This window comes from Siphateles boraxobius, unplaced genomic scaffold, assembly GCF_051911475.1.
Source record: "Siphateles boraxobius isolate OS27281-9 unplaced genomic scaffold, OSU_SipBor_1 61, whole genome shotgun sequence".
In the NCBI taxonomy this organism is placed as follows: domain Eukaryota; kingdom Metazoa; phylum Chordata; class Actinopteri; order Cypriniformes; family Leuciscidae; genus Siphateles; species Siphateles boraxobius.
Genome location: NW_027509188.1, coordinates 5,946,586 through 5,962,921, shown reverse-complemented (window position 1 = coordinate 5,962,921; position 16,336 = coordinate 5,946,586). Strand labels below are relative to the sequence as shown.

General features: G+C 40.9%; 1 protein-coding gene across 2 annotated transcripts in view; it reads right to left on the bottom strand.

Annotated features, from left to right (window-relative positions):
* LOC143718614 (uncharacterized) overlaps positions 1-16,336 on the bottom strand; it is a 52,277-nt gene that overhangs the window by 6,491 nt on the left and 29,450 nt on the right. The window contains exons 1-2 of one of the 2 annotated variants that reach the window (XM_077209636.1): positions 2,731-2,774; positions 1,921-2,100 (exon numbers count right to left, since the gene is read on the bottom strand). In XM_077209636.1, coding sequence (XP_077065751.1) covers positions 1,921-2,041 — 121 coding nt within the window. In that variant the 5' untranslated portion in view covers positions 2,042-2,100; positions 2,731-2,774. Of the gene's footprint in view, positions 1-1,920; positions 2,101-2,730; positions 2,775-16,336 lie in introns of those variants that run through there. The other variant, XM_077209635.1, reaches the window with a different exon arrangement.

Below are 16,336 nucleotides of genomic sequence, written 5' to 3'. Positions count from 1 at the left end.
CGTGTGCTCGCGCGTTTTTCCCCGTGTGCACACCTTACATCGGTGCTTTCATTTGCACTGGCTTCCCATAAATGCGAGAATTGATTTTAAAATTCTTATATTAACATACAAGGCACGACACACGACTGCACCAGAGTACCTTTGTGATCTCATTAGCCCTTATACTCCACCACGTTCTCTCCGTTCTTCCAATTCTCTTTTACTACATTAGCCTTCGTGTAAGCTCAAGACCATGGCGGAAAGAGCCTTTTCATACAAAGCCCCCAAGCTATGGAATGTGCTTCCTCCTACCATCAGAAATGCACCAACACTGGGACACTTGGGAAAGCTGATTAAGACATTTATTTAAGGCTGTTTTTCTTTAATTGTTGTATTGCCATTTTTTCTGTTTATTTTACTGTAGCGCTTTGGGTTTAAAAAAAGCGCATTACAAATAAATGTATTATTATTCGTCTGTACTATGCCTGTTATTTTTTGTACAAATGTAATGTTCCTAAGTTTTGGAGTTTGGTGTTCATTTATTTAGCCTATTCATTTTTTCAGTTAATTTCCCTTTTTGAAAGAAACAAAAGTTATAAGTTTATTTTTTTATGGCAAAAGATGTTTCTAATCTTTTTATATTCAAGTTATATGGCGCTTTTCCATTACCAGTACCAGCTCAACTCGACTCGCTTTTCGCTCCGTTTTCCATTGCAGATAGTACCTCCACAATAATACCTAGTCGTCATAGCGACGTCACAGGAAACTGCCGTGATGTAATATTATACGTGACACACACCTGCTAACCACACACACACACACACAGGAGAAAATCAAGTGTATGCTGTTTTTGATCCTCGGGATGTGGCTGTTTCTCACAGAAAGAAGACAAACGTTGTTTCAGGAGAGGCTGAGGGCAGCAAAACGAAAAACTGCTGAAAAAAATCCGTGTGGCGCGTGCAATGATGACACGGTGAATAGTAATGATTCTCTCTGACCAATCAGCAGTCTGCAGTGTTTTCACGTCACATTTTAGTATCGCCTCAGCTCACTCAGAACCTCGCCGGAGGTGATACGAAAAAAGTACCCGAAAGCAAGTACAGGTACAACTTTTACACAGTGGAAAACCAAAACAAAGGCGAGTCGAGCTAAGCTGGTACTGTGTAGTGGAAAAAGCACCATAAGTCTCTCGAAATCCCTCCTTTCCATGAGCCTGCTCTGATTGGCAGGATGACCCTGTCTTGTGATTGGTCTCCAGCTTACAGAGCCTGTCAAAACCTCACACCCATTACTATAACTGTACCACAGCTCACAAGGCTTCCTCAGTCCTCAGCGATTGTACACACTGTATCGATTTTACTATATCAATCCGAGCGCGAGTCCGATGATGAAACATTGGAAGAACTAGATATTCATCCGGAACCTCCATCGCAAGCACAACTTTAGCAGGACGTCTCTCAAAGATTTAACTAGATAATGACTAGCTTAACGGAAATAAAATATTATAAATAACATGTTAAATACCCGTGGCAAGTCATATAGTCAAAACTTAATTGGTGATTATCAGGGATTTAGAGTATTTTAAAAAAAACATGATCTTAAATATGAAAATATACAATACAGAAAGTTAATGGGGTAAAGAGAAACATAAAATGAAGGGAAAAATAAAATAAATATATATTTACTAGGCCTATATAGTAATTAACACTAAGAAACTTTGGACAAGCAACTTGACTTTGGCCTTTTCTCTCTAGATTTGTGACTTGCAAAACAATGACTTGATCCCACTTCTGGTCGATAGAAGATGTGAAAGACACATGAGATATTTTATTGAATCCTCATTTTGTGTCTATGATTAAAATGTTTGTATCGCTCACAAACATTAACGGTTTGATTTGAAGAAATCAAATGACTAAGTTTAGCTGTTAGAATGAAACCAACCTGTTTGTTCCTCAGTATCATCTTGCTTCACACTGAGTGTTTCTTCAAACTTCATGTCTTCACTCTCCTCTTTAATAAACACAATCTTTATGTCGTCAATCTCCTCTTTAATAAATGCCATCTTTATAATAGTCACGTGGATCTCAGTCACTTCACCAGGGGGTTTTCAATGTGTTTTTCCTGTTTAAGAGGAGAATAATTAACAGAAAGAAAAATAAATCCACACTAAATCTCTGAGTGTGTCTCAATCAGCTCTAGTTCAGTAGTTCAGGTCACTGGTAAGTGAGTCAGTCAGAATGAGAGTTAATTGACTTAAATCACCCGATTAGACTAAAAACACTCACAACCAATTATACCAATTTAAAAAAAGAACACACCTTACATATTACACTTTCATGAAAACATTTTCAGTTGGTTTGTAAAACTGTAAAAGTTGTCAATACACAGTGTAAATGCAAAGAGAACAACAAACACTAACTCGATGGTGATGCCGTTACTCTAATCACTGAATAGCTTTGCAAAGGATTCAGTTAAATTCACACAAAAAAAGCTCAGTTTCGGTCATCTCTACTTACCAGTGACTGAATTGAGTGAACTGATTCACGATAGAGGGACGAAAAGAGACGCACCTTTTCTGTTACTCGTGTGAGAATGCGCTTTACTCCTTAAAAACAACGTTCGTTATGGCTAAATAAAGCATTCCAATGTTTCGGTCAAAACAATCAATTGAAATTACAAGCTTGTAAACAGATTAAATTGATTGGAAAGATTGCATTGCTTTAAACATTTTCAACGCACAACACCACAAACCTTTCTTCAGCCGATTCATAACAAATGAAGGAAGGCGGCGCCGTCTTATGACGTCACGCCAGACCTTCTGACTAAAATAAAAGTCCTGTTCACAAGCTCCTGTGAACTTTCACAATCACAAATGTGCATAGAAATATATATATATATCATTAATAATAATTAATATATTCTGTCTATATGGAAACCATTTATGCAATATATTACAGTATTAATATGCAAGTAGTAACAAATGTAGTTTATAGGTTAAAATATTGAATAAAAAGAGTTTAATATTAAGTGACATTTTGGAGTGGGCGATATGACCAGAATCTTAATTCAAGGAATACAACTTTCGTAATTACACCCTGATATAATTATGTTTGCTATTTTACTTGTGTTAAATACAAAATATGTTCACAAAATATGAACAAAGAAGCCAATCAAATTGTATAATTAATTGTACAACCCCATTTCCAGGAAAGTTTAAACATATTGTAAAATACAATAAAATCAAGAATCGAGAAGATTTCCAATGTTTTCAGTGACCAACTTAATTGTATTTTGAAAATGTAAACACATTTTGATTTTGATGGCTGCAACTCACTCCAGAAGAGTTGAGACAGGCAAAATGAAAGTGAAATAAAATTATGCTGTTGTTACAACCCAGAGAGTAAAAAGTAATACAGTTTTGGGTGAGTGAGTGTGCCGGTCCCCTGCACCACATGACAGACACGTTAGGTTCAAGTTTCACAAGTTTAATTTACAATAAATTATAAATAACAAAGTAACTCAAAAGGAAACAAAGTAACTTCAGGAGGCGGAATAACCCAAATAACAAACAAAAGTACCCTCTGAATAGTACATTTTCATTTAACCCTCACGGCTTTTTCGTTTTGGGGTTACACTTTGCTTCCTTTCGGTCAAAAAAGACAGAAGCGCTTAAAATTTAACTTTTTTTTCCCCCAGGAAAACCAATGAAATATATTTTTGTTCAGTAATATTTTTTATTATTTAGAATTTTTAAAGATTTTTATGATACTTTGCATTAATTATATAATTTTTAGGAGCTATTTTTTCCATTAGAATTAATATATGTATTTTTTTTTTTCAATAAATGCAACATTTCACATAAAAATAGAGTGTCGGCCTAAAAAAATGTTCAAGTGAGAAGAGCGCCATCTAGTAGCTTTAAAAATATATATAAATGTGTGAAATGTCCTGTAACCACCTGTAGGCTGCTTATAGCTTCCTATATAAATACATAGAAAGGCTTTTTGATTCCTATTGTTGTTTTAGACATGATTTCTCTATCTTACTCGTTTTTTTTTTATTTGGATTTAGAATATCTAAATATATAAGACATTTATTTTTAGATAAGTATCAGGTTTTGCATTATGTTTACAATCAAACAATAACATTTGGTTTGAAAGGGAACACAATGCAAGTTTAAAAAAATCGAACAATATAAGGGTTGGATAGTGATCATTCAAAACACTTTATACAGATATTTTGCAATTAATTGGTATTTTATTCATTTTAATTCTATAAATGGTAATAAAAACTTCAGAAGGGAACAGCAATTATGATCGAACAGCAAAAACATAAAATAACATAACAGCAAACAATCATTATCAAACTGTAGGCTAAAAAATAGGAATAAAAATATAATAATAATAATAACCGTATATTGTGAATGTACTGTTGAATGACAATAAAGTCTGTCTAAGTCTAATAATAAACATTATTTTAACTATATACATACAAACTGTAATTATTTTATTTATTGTTGCATATTGAATAGATATCAGGAACTCATATTATGCTAAAATAAGAACAAACAATAATTATCAAACAGCAAATTGACCTGTAAATTGAATACAATTTTTACATTCACAAAAAGCTATAATATACACTGCATGATAGGGAATATTCGAAAAACCATCATGGGGCACTTTAAAATACCCAACTCGTCTACAAATGAAACCGTGGACACGAACGAAATTATTAGTTTATAAACACTAATTCATTCCTCAATGAAACACCACTAATTATCCTTATAAAATTGTACTTAGGCCTACTATAGACTATTAATGACTAGCTTAACGGAAATAAAATATTATAAATAAAATGTTAAATTCCCCTAAAAAGTCGTTTCATGTTTTGCCACATATGGCAAGTCATATAGTGAAAACTTAATTGGTGATTATCAGGGATTTAGAGTATTTAAAAAAAATGGAAAAAACATGATCCTAAATATGAAAATTATATATTTAAAAAATAATATAATACAAATTTAATAATAATAATAATAATAAATATTATTTGAACTATATACATACAAACTGTAGCCTAATTATTTTTCTCATTACTGCAGATGCAACATATAGTGACAGAGTGTCTCTTGCACACATGAAGTTTGCAATTTTGGCAGATATTGCTGGTTTTTACATCCTTAGGCCAGCACATTTGGCACCTTTTTCTCTTTTGGGGAGGTTGTGGAGGTACCAGCTGTGGACGCACCGGTAGATGAGGGACCAGCTGTGGACGCACCGGTAGACGAGGGACCAGCTGTGGACGCACCGGTAGATGAGGGACCAGCTGTGGACGCACAGGTAGATAAGGGACCAGCTGTGGACACACCGGTAGATAAGGGACCAGCTGTGGACGCACAGGTAGATGAGGGACCAGCTGTGGACACACAGGTAGATAAGGGACCAGCTGTGGACGCACCGGTAGATAAGGGACCAGCTGTGGACGCACCGGTAGACGAGGGACCAGCTGTGGACACACCGGTAGATGAGGGACCAGCTGTGGACGTACAGGTAGATAAGGGACCAGCTGTGGACACACCGGTAGATGAGGGACCAGCTGTGGACGTACAGGTAGATAAGGGACCAGCTGTGGACGCACCGGTAGACGAGGGACCAGCTGTGGACACACCGGTAGATGAGGGACCAGCTGTGGACGCACCGGTAGATGAGGGACCAGCTGTGGACGCACCGGTAGATAAGGGACCAGCTGTGGACGCACCGGTAGACGAGGGACCAGCTGTGGACACACCGGTAGATGAGGGACCAGCTGTGGACGTACAGGTAGATAAGGGACCAGCTGTGGACACACCGGTAGATAAGGGACCAGCTGTGGACGCACAGGTAGATGAGGGACCAGCTGTGGACACACAGGTAGATAAGGGACCAGCTGTTGACGCATCGGTAGACGAGGGACCAGCTGTGGACACACCGGTAGATGAGGGACCAGCTGTGGACGCACCGGTAGATGAGGGACCAGCTGTGGACGCACCGGTAGATAAGGGACCAGCTGTGGACGCACTGGTAGACGAGGGACCAGCTGTGGACACACCGGTAGATGAGGGACCAGCTGTGGACGTACAGGTAGATAAGGGACCAGCTGTGGACACACCGGTAGATAAGGGACCAGCTGTGGACGCACAGGTAGATGAGGGACCAGCTGTGGACACACAGGTAGATAAGGGACCAGCTGTGGACGCACCGGTAGATAAGGGACCAGCTGTGGACGCACCGGTAAACGAGGGACCAGCTGTGGACACACCGGTAGATGAGGGACCAGCTGTGGACGTACAGGTAGATAAGGGACCAGCTGTGGACACACCGGTAGATGAGGGACCAGCTGTGGACGTACAGGTAGATAAGGGACCAGCTGTGGACGCACCGGTAGACGAGGGACCAGCTGTGGACACACCGGTAGATGAGGGACCAGCTGTGGACGCACCGGTAGATGAGGGACCAGCTGTGGACGCACCGGTAGATAAGGGACCAGCTGTGGACGCACCGGTAGACGAGGGACCAGCTGTGGACACACCGGTAGATGAGGGACCAGCTGTGGACGTACAGGTAGATAAGGGACCAGCTGTGGACACACCGGTAGATAAGGGACCAGCTGTGGACGCACAGGTAGATGAGGGACCAGCTGTGGACACACAGGTAGATAAGGGACCAGCTGTGGACGCATCGGTAGACGAGGGACCAGCTGTGGACACACCGGTAGATGAGGGACCAGCTGTGGACGCACCGGTAGATGAGGGACCAGCTGTGGACGCACCGGTAGATAAGGGACCAGCTGTGGACGCACTGGTAGACGAGGGACCAGCTGTGGACACACCGGTAGATGAGGGACCAGCTGTGGACGTACAGGTAGATAAGGGACCAGCTGTGGACACACCGGTAGATAAGGGACCAGCTGTGGACGCACAGGTAGATGAGGGACCAGCTGTGGACACACAGGTAGATAAGGGACCAGCTGTGGACGCACAGGTAGATGAGGGACCAGCTGTGGACACACAGGTAGATAAGGGACCAGCTGTGGACGCACAGGTAGATGAGGGACCAGCTGTGGACGCACAGGTAGATGAGGGACCAGCTGTGGACGTACAGGTAGATGAGGGACCAGCTGTGGACGCACAGGTAGATAAGGGACCAGCTGTGGACGCACAGGTAGATGAGGGATCAGGTGTGGACGGACAGGTAGATGAGGGACCAGCTGTGGATGCACCGGTAGATGAGGGACCAGCTGTGGACGCACCGGTAGATGAGGGACCAGCTGTGGACGCACAGGTAGATAAGGGACCAGCTGTGGACGCACCGGTAGATGAGGGACCAGCTGTGGACGCACAGGTAGATGAGGGACCAGCTGTGGACGCACCGGTAGATGTGGGACCAGCTGTGGACGCACCGGTAGATGAGGGACCAGCTGTGGACGCACCGGTAGATGAGGGACCAGCTGTGGACGCACCGGTAGATGAGGGACCAGCTGTGGACGCACAGGTAGATGAGGGACCAGCTGTGGACGCACAGGTAGATAAGGGACCAGCTGTGGACACACCGGTAGATGAGGGACCAGCTGTGGACGCACCGGTAGATGAGGGACCAGCTGTGGACACACAGGTAGATAAGGGACCAGCTGTGGACGCACAGGTAGATAAGGGACCAGCTGTGGACGCACAGGTAGATGAGGGACCAGCTGTGGACGCACAGGTAGATAAGGGACCAGCTGTGGACGCACAGGTAGATGAGGGACCAGCTGTGGACGCACAGGTAGATAAGGGACCAGCTGTGGACGCACAGGTAGATAAGGGACCAGGTGTGGACGGACAGGTAGATGAGGGACCAGCTGTGGATGCACAGGTAGATAAGGGACCAGCTGTGGACGCACAGGTAGATAAGGGACCAGCTGTGGATGCACAGGTAGATGAGGGACCAGCTGTGGATGCACAGGTAGATAAGGGACCAGCTGTGGATGCACAGGTAGATGAGGGACCAGCTGTGGATGCACAGGTAGATGAGGGACCAGCTGTGGACGCACCGGTAGATGAGGGACCAGCTGTGGACGCACCGGTAGATGAGGGACCAGCTGTGGACGTACAGGTAGATAAGGGACCAGCTGTGGACACACCGGTAGATGAGGGACCAGCTGTGGACGCACAGGTAGATAAGGGACCAGCTGTGGACGCACAGGTAGATGAGGGACCAGCTGTTGACGCACAGGTAGATGAGGGACCAGCTGTGGCTGCACAGGTAGATGAGGGACCAGCTGTGGATGCACAGGTAGATGAGGGACCAGCTGTGGACGGACAGGTGGATGAGGGACCAGCTGTGGACGGACAGGTGGATGAGGGACCAGCTGTGGACGCACCGGTAGATAAGGGACCAGCTTCGTCATCTCTGGAATCCTGCACCTTTCTCAGGAAGCTCACAGAGACTGGTGTGCGAGGAATTATTATTTTTTGCCTTCTTTGCATAAAGGGGTACACCAGCGCTTTCCCCAGCTCCTCAAGAAAAAGCCTTCCTCCTGTAGCTTTTTGCCTGTCCCCAGATGGGATTCATCTCCCTCCACAGAACAAAAGAGTTGTAGGCCGAGACATCAATAATATTGAAGAAGAGAGCCATGGGCCAGCGAGCTGTCTTCCGTCCACATTTGTATGTTGAAACAATCTGTAATATTACACATGTACAACATTTTAGTAAATAATTTTTTCCCAAATACATTTCAAGTTCAATTTATCATTTAGCTTAGAATTTAAGTTATTATTGTACAATTATTGTTAGCATTGAACAAATACAAAGTACCACATACCTTGTGTAGATTGTCCACTCCACCTTTGGTGGTGTTGTAATGTGTGGTGCTCATTAGGATGACGTTCATCTTTTTATGGCAGTAGGACACGATGGTGTGTGTCTCAGTGAATGCGAAGAGAGATGATAGAGGAGCCCTGTTTCCAGTAGTCACCAGTGCACTTGGGAGCTCTGTTCTGTTTTTGCGTACAGTACCCATCAGCCTTATTTTTTTCTGCATGAGCTCTGTGCCGAAAGCATAGGACGTGAAGAAATTGTCACAAGTGACGATGTGCCCCTTCAGATCCTGCATCATGTCATGCACCACACGTTTTCCCAGGTTTTGCTCACGTTGTGCTCCTGCAGGTTTGCCTGTGTACACCTGCATATTGTGGCAGTAGCTGCTTTTAGCATCACAGGCTGCCCAGCATCCTTATTTTTTTTTTTTGCAAGAGCTTGGTTGCCAAAACATGACTGGTGGTACCACCTGTCACATCCATCACAGGCAATCTGAATGATCATGCAATATAATGTCACAAAATAATTTTATTTCAACATTAGATTAGATTCCTCTGTTACAACTATTTTTTAAATAAATAAACCCAAAATTAATTAAAAAAACACAATTACCCAAGCAGGTGTCAAGACTGAAAGTGTACAGAGTGTCAATAACATTTAGACACTGGATTAAATCAAAACCACTGACAGGTGAAGTGAATAACATTATCTTTCTACAGTGGCACATGTCGGGGGGGGGGGGGGGTATATATATAAGTAAGCAGGTGAAAAGTCAGTTCTCAATGTTGGTGCGTTGGAAGCAGAAAAGAATGAGCAAACGTAAGTATCACAACGCTAACATTATATTCAAAAGTATACTTATTATAATAGCATTACCTGTTTATGTCCAGTTTTGCCTGTGTTCCTTGGTTTTAAATTGAATGGCATACCTGTTACTGTTCTAGTTAATTTACTCTACCTGTGTATTTAAGCCCTTAGTACTCAAAAGTTGAGTACTTAACTCAAAAGTTGCTGAAAATTCCAAGGACCAAGTTAAGCCAGAAAAGGGATTGTGTTTTTGTAGTAGTAGCGCCAAGACTTTGGAATAGCTTACCATTATGTTAGGGATGCTGACTCTGTACATGTTTTTAAAGTACAACTTAAGACATATTTGTTTGCCATGGCCTATTCGTCCTTTCGATGGAATTTTTAAATGATTTTATTTTGTTTTATTCCATTAATATTGTAGTATTTTTTTCTACCTTGCGGTGATGATGTAAAGCACATTGATCAACTTGTGTTGTTTTAATAGTGCTATATAAATAAAGGTGACATTGACATTAGTATCCTTGTTCCTTTGTGCAGTTGCTCTGTTGATTTGTCACCTGCATATTTCTCCTATTCTTACTAAAAAGACTTTTGGAATTTATTCTGATTTGTGCGTGTTTTACTATACCGAAACGCTAAAATTACATAGGTTTCTGCATTAGTTCCCCATGCCCACTTTCATTAAATCATAATAATATTAAAAACACAGTGTGCTTAAAGAACAAGAATATTTTTACTTGTCAATATGTAATGCACTGTTTAAATACTCATTGAAAACTGAACCTTTTTGCATTTTGTTAATGTAATCCTGTTTACTAGCATTTACCTGATTCCTGCATAAGGTTCACTGCCAAGTTTTTTCTTAACAGGTTTACTGCCTTTTCTGTTTTTGCGAAGGCTATTGGCTGGCCTGTCAGGATTTTTTTTCTGCAAACTAAAAAGTAGTATTTCACATAAACATAACTAAACACTTATTACAATCTAACAATCTATTTTATGCTTGCCTTACATACAAAACCACCACAAGATGTGCCGTCACGTTGCACAGGGTGATGAACTGTGTCACACGTCCACCTCGACACTTTGCAGCCTTTACTCCTCATAAAGGCTCTACAAAGAAAATTGATAAATTCATGTAACAATTCCATTGTACCCATAATACTAATTTAGTAAAGATACTAAATATTCTTTGAATTTGTTACTTAGTGGTTTCCAGGCACTTGTGTAGTTTGCTTGGATTCTCCCATGGGATCAAATTTTTTTTTTTTTTTGGGATGGATAAATGGCATAAAAATTAAACAAATCACAACCTGTATATTAGTTGCTACATATTGAAAATAACTGTCAAAACTGTTGCTTTTATTTCACAAATGATTGAGAAAAGTAGTCTCTGTTTGCTACCGTTGGATTATCTGTTTTGCTTTATTGACTAAAATGTTTTGTTGTTTAGTACCTTGTTTACCTTCATCATCATTGGGCATTACACGTTACACATATTTGCAAGACTTACATTTGATACAGGTTTAATCAGATTTGATTGCAACTTTCTATGGACTTCATTTTGAGGTGTATTCATGGATTCTCACAGCAATAGTCCAGTGATTATGCTCATTTATCACACCCAGAAGAACTTTATACTGGCGTGGATCATACTAAAATAACAATAATAATAAAAACAGATTACTAATTCAAATGAATAAAGCAATACAGAAAAGAAACAATGAAGAAAATTATTAATCATTAGAAAAGATTGTTAAATTATATAAGGACATTGTTTTGTAAAATATGTATTACATAGTCTCAGTCCTAGATAAAATACTCTGCTTAAAGGGACACTTCACCCATTAGCATTAAGCTTTGTATCGTTAGAAAACAAATCATATTTTTGAATGGGCGTGCATTATTCGCTCATTTTCCGCTGAGACGGGAGAAATAAGGATTTTAATGTTGCACTTCCTGCTTATAATGATGTAAAAAATCGTCATTTTGTGTCATTCTAAGCAGGAAGTCCCATATCTTTGTAGAGGGGTTGAAACTACAAACACTTGTTCCTCATTCTTCCAGGGGGTGGGACCCACTCACGCTACGGACCTATTACAGATCAGTGGGTGGGACTTCACTTTCTGAAACTAAAAACAATATCCTCCATCTTGTTTGGAAGCTATGCTAACAATCGCTGTGGAGCCAGATGTGAAGTTAGTGACATACCGCAGCCACAATAATGCATGACAGATGTATCGCTTTTATTTCGTTTTTTCTTTTTTATTCAAAATATTCACACTTGCTTACCATGTCATCAACTATCTGATATTCCGATTCTCAAAAATGTGTAAGTGAGTGTGTTTGGTTGTTAAAAACCTTTATAAATAATCTTGATCTTGATCTATAACGTGAGATGGGCCGCAGTTCAGAGAGTCCTGTCAGTCATCAGTTTCTCCCGAAATACATGTAAGTAAGTGGCCGGTGAACTGTGAGAAGAATAGAGTAAACTTTATAGTTAATTCCACTATGTTTGTCTGATATGAATAACACACGTTGGCAAATTATATTTGAATAGATTGTTACTGCTGCTTCCACAGACATCAGTGTGTATTTTACAAACTCCAAATGTATTGTTTTACTAGTGCTTATGTGTATTTAAATGTCTGAAACCTAAAATAAACATTATGAGGTTGAAAACACTGCATAGTTGTGATATATGACAGCGCTGAGCTCGTCCGTCTCTGGCTCAGCGTCAGCCAATGCGCGAATCTGGCAGTGATGTCACTTCACTGAACATTTTAAATCCCATATGTGGGACCATACCACTCAAAAGGTTAAACACTTCATTTGTATCCATGAATACAAAAATTAAACTGAGGGGGCACAAATCAGATCTGAGGGGGCAATGCCCCCTTTTGCCCCCTCGTGGCGCCGGGCCTGCATTTATTCCTGGTCCACGTTATCCTGGTTATGCTTCCTCACCAGCATTAAAATGTGTGCATTAATAACCTTCAGAGAAACAAACATTTTGGTGTTACATTGGTAACATAGTCTTGGATTGTAACATGTTTTGAATTTATAGGCTAATATATATATATATATATATATATATTAGAGGTGGGCATAGATAAAACATTTTAATCTAGATTAATCTCACTGTAATATTGGAATTAATCTAGATTAAAATGGCTCATTTGAATTCTGCTGAAGGAATTCAGAATATGTGTGCTACCCAAATAATGACTAAAAGTAAGTCTTTGAGAATAGTTTGCCTCGCGTAGGGATGTGAATTTCTGGCAAAAATGCCATTCGACAATAGAGGAGCAAAAGTTGAATATCGTTAAAAACAAAACAAAAAAAAAACGCACACTCACAATGACATAAAGGGAGGCCAATTTCATCTTTAGCGATTTGTCATCAAACAAACTGTTTATTAATTGAACAAGTAACATGTTTTCATCGTTTTTTTTACATAGTAGGCTAATTGGAAGAAGAAAAAAAAAAAACAATAAGCATGATGTATAGGCTAGAGTCCGTTTTTGCATCGCCAAACCAGATGCTCGTTAGATCAAAAAATAATGTCATATGTCATAATGATTTTATGTGAACCTGCCTTTACCGGCAATAGCCTCCTCTTTTTTAAACAAATTAGTTTTCAATCAATGTAAACTATTTATGGGACTATGCCCCTGCGCAAAACACGCACATTACCGCGGGATGGCGGGTGTTCATTTCATAAACTGTACACAATCACAATGGTAGCTTATTTAACCTGTTAACCTTTGCCAGTGCGCCGGCGCTCTGAAGCGTTTTTTTGTAGCCTATAAATTAATGTATATCTCCAACAAACGGATAATGTCATACTTTTTTAGTAGTGCTGGCGTAATAATCTGTTTGGCTGTAAAATGTATTACCTGAATGAAATGAAATCGAATTTATCGTCCTTTGGAATCATTCATTCACAGACAGCATATGAAGATGTACAACCAATAAATATATTCATCGCTGGCAAAAATATGATGCATTTGCAGATTTGCTTTCACTAGACTAAACTAGATCCACGGCCACTTCATCCAACGCTCTTGATGTTCTTAAATCTTCCTGTTACGAATCCGAGTCGAGTGTGATTGAACGCGCTTCAGACGATTCAGTGCGTGAGGAACTGAACAGATCATTCAGACTGATTCGCGAACCGATTTAGACAGATCTGCCAACTTGTTTGATGAAGTCTTTGAACAGAATCGACTCAAAAGAGTGATTCATTTGTAAATTGAGCATCGCTCATGCTCATACAAAGATACAGCGCACTTGGAATAAACTCATTTAACAACATGTAATTGCATTAAAATAAAGTAACGAGAGGAACGTCGCCCAACGTAACATGTAAAAGTATACGCCTTGTGTCCCTGACAGGAAAATACCCTGCTGCGCGATCTGTGACAGTAGGTGCGGCGTCAATTATGTCAAATATACATGGATTTCTCGGCTACGTCATCACTGCTTGCGCACGCAGCCAGGGGGCAAAAGACCCGCAGTCTTCGTACCGGAGTAAAGGGTTTCTGATGGCAGATACATTTTGATAGACGTACCCTGCCAAGCATTTGCAGTTAGCCGTAAGGATGTAACCAAGGCCCTTATGGACATACACCCAGGCATCAAGGCTTGGCTTTAATGCCTTGCCTTTGACTAGGGAGCACATCTGACCTCAACACGCAAAAATCCGGTGCAGCATCAAAGTATTTGACGAGCTGCACATGACCACATAGCACGTAGTTGTATGCATCAATGGATTTGCACGCTCTAATTATTTCTCTTGTATACACACTTGGTGTCTGAATTAGATAATTATATATCTCAGGCCATACAATTGCTGGCCACTTCTTGTCATCCACAATCCAAAGATCGTCAGGTATTGCACAGGGATCCGGCAAGATCTCACCATTGCTGAGAGTAAGTTTTTTAATATAATCGCCACGGTCGGAGGTAACGTTACTACTTCCCACATAATCCATCGTCAAATCTTTGATTTACAGTAAAATAACGTTATATGTGTGCAGTCATGATATGTTGCAGGTCGTAAAGTAACGTAAACAAGGTTAACTTATATAAAAGCAAATTCGGGCTCTATAGAGGCTATTACATTACTACTTGAGTCTAACATGATAATTCATACATGCATCACAGTATGTCCGGATTTTGATTCGTAAACAGTTGGACGTTTTACATAATGTTATATTAATATGAAACACAAACAAACAGATCCAACTCTGAAATTGCAGTTTATTATTGAGTCAACAAGAAATTACAAACAATGCGAAATCTACGTTAATTACTAGTGGTGGGGGAAAAAATCGATTCTGTTCAGTATCGCGATATTTTGCGCACGCAATTATATCGATACAGTAGCGCAAAGTATCGCAATATTTAATTATAAAATTATCTGTTTTACTTTCGGGTTTTCTCCATTGGTTTTCTCGGAGTTTACTCTGATAATTTACATTTGAATATTACATCCACAAGGCGGCGCTTGTTGCGGTGCATTGTTGCCGTGCATTCAACATCAACAGCAAATTCAAATGAAAATGGCTTCATCACAACCGGTTGTACACAACGCTCCGTCTTCTTTTACATCTAAAGTGTGGGTAAATTTCGGTTTTCATCAAAAAGCGAATAGTAAAGACCTAGACATGCAGCACGCCATCTGCAAGGAATGCCTTATGAAAATTAAGTACTGTGGGAATACGACAAACTTGAGGGCTCATCTCACAAGGTACCATTTGGATTTAGTGGCCACTGAGGAAGTGAAACGACCCAAAGTTGTTGTCCTACCCCCAAATCAACGCACCTTGGACCAAACAAAAATGATAAAGTTACCTCCAAACTCCGAAAGAGCTAAGAAAATCACTGAGGCGATAGGCTACTTAATCTCCAAAGATTTACAGCCTTACAGTGTGGTGGAAAACGAAGGTTTCCAGAATCTGCTTAGCATACTGGAGCCCAGGTATGTGATCCCCTCGCGTAAATATTTTACCGACACTGCCATCCCCAAACTCTACAGCGAAGTCAAAGAGGAGGTAAATGAAACTTTGAGTTTAGCAGAAGGAGAAGCTATAACGTGTGACGGTTGGTCGTCAAGAGCTACGGAGTCGTACATGACCATAACCGCGCATCACATCACGAATGAATGGCAGCTTTTAGCTCACGTTCTACAAACCAGGGCGATGCATGAGAGCCATACCGGGGCCAGTGTGGCTGAGGTGTTGAAAACGGCAAGCGAAGAGTGGGGGATCGCTAACAAACAGATTGTTTTGGTTACGGACAATGCGTCCAACATGGTTGTGGCTGCGCAGGTGGGGGGCTACCTTCACGTGAAATGTTTTGCCCATACGCTCAACCTCGCTTCACAGCGCGCACTAAAGCTGCCTGCGGTCGCTAGGTTACTAGGAAGAGTCCGGTGCATAACCACTTATTCCACCGCAGAACAATCGCCAATTTCATGTTGGAGCAAAAACAAAAGCTTCTGGACCTCCCCCCTCACAAGCTCAAGACCGATGTTGTGACCCGTTGGAACAGTGGGTATGAAATGCTTGAACGTTTCTTGGAACAGCAACCAGCGATCTGTGCTGCTCTGTTGTCCTCTGAAGGTCAGGAGATCAGGCAGTGATATCTGCACCCTCAACGAAAATGACATTACAGACGCTGAGGACATAATGCAGGCACTTCGACCTATG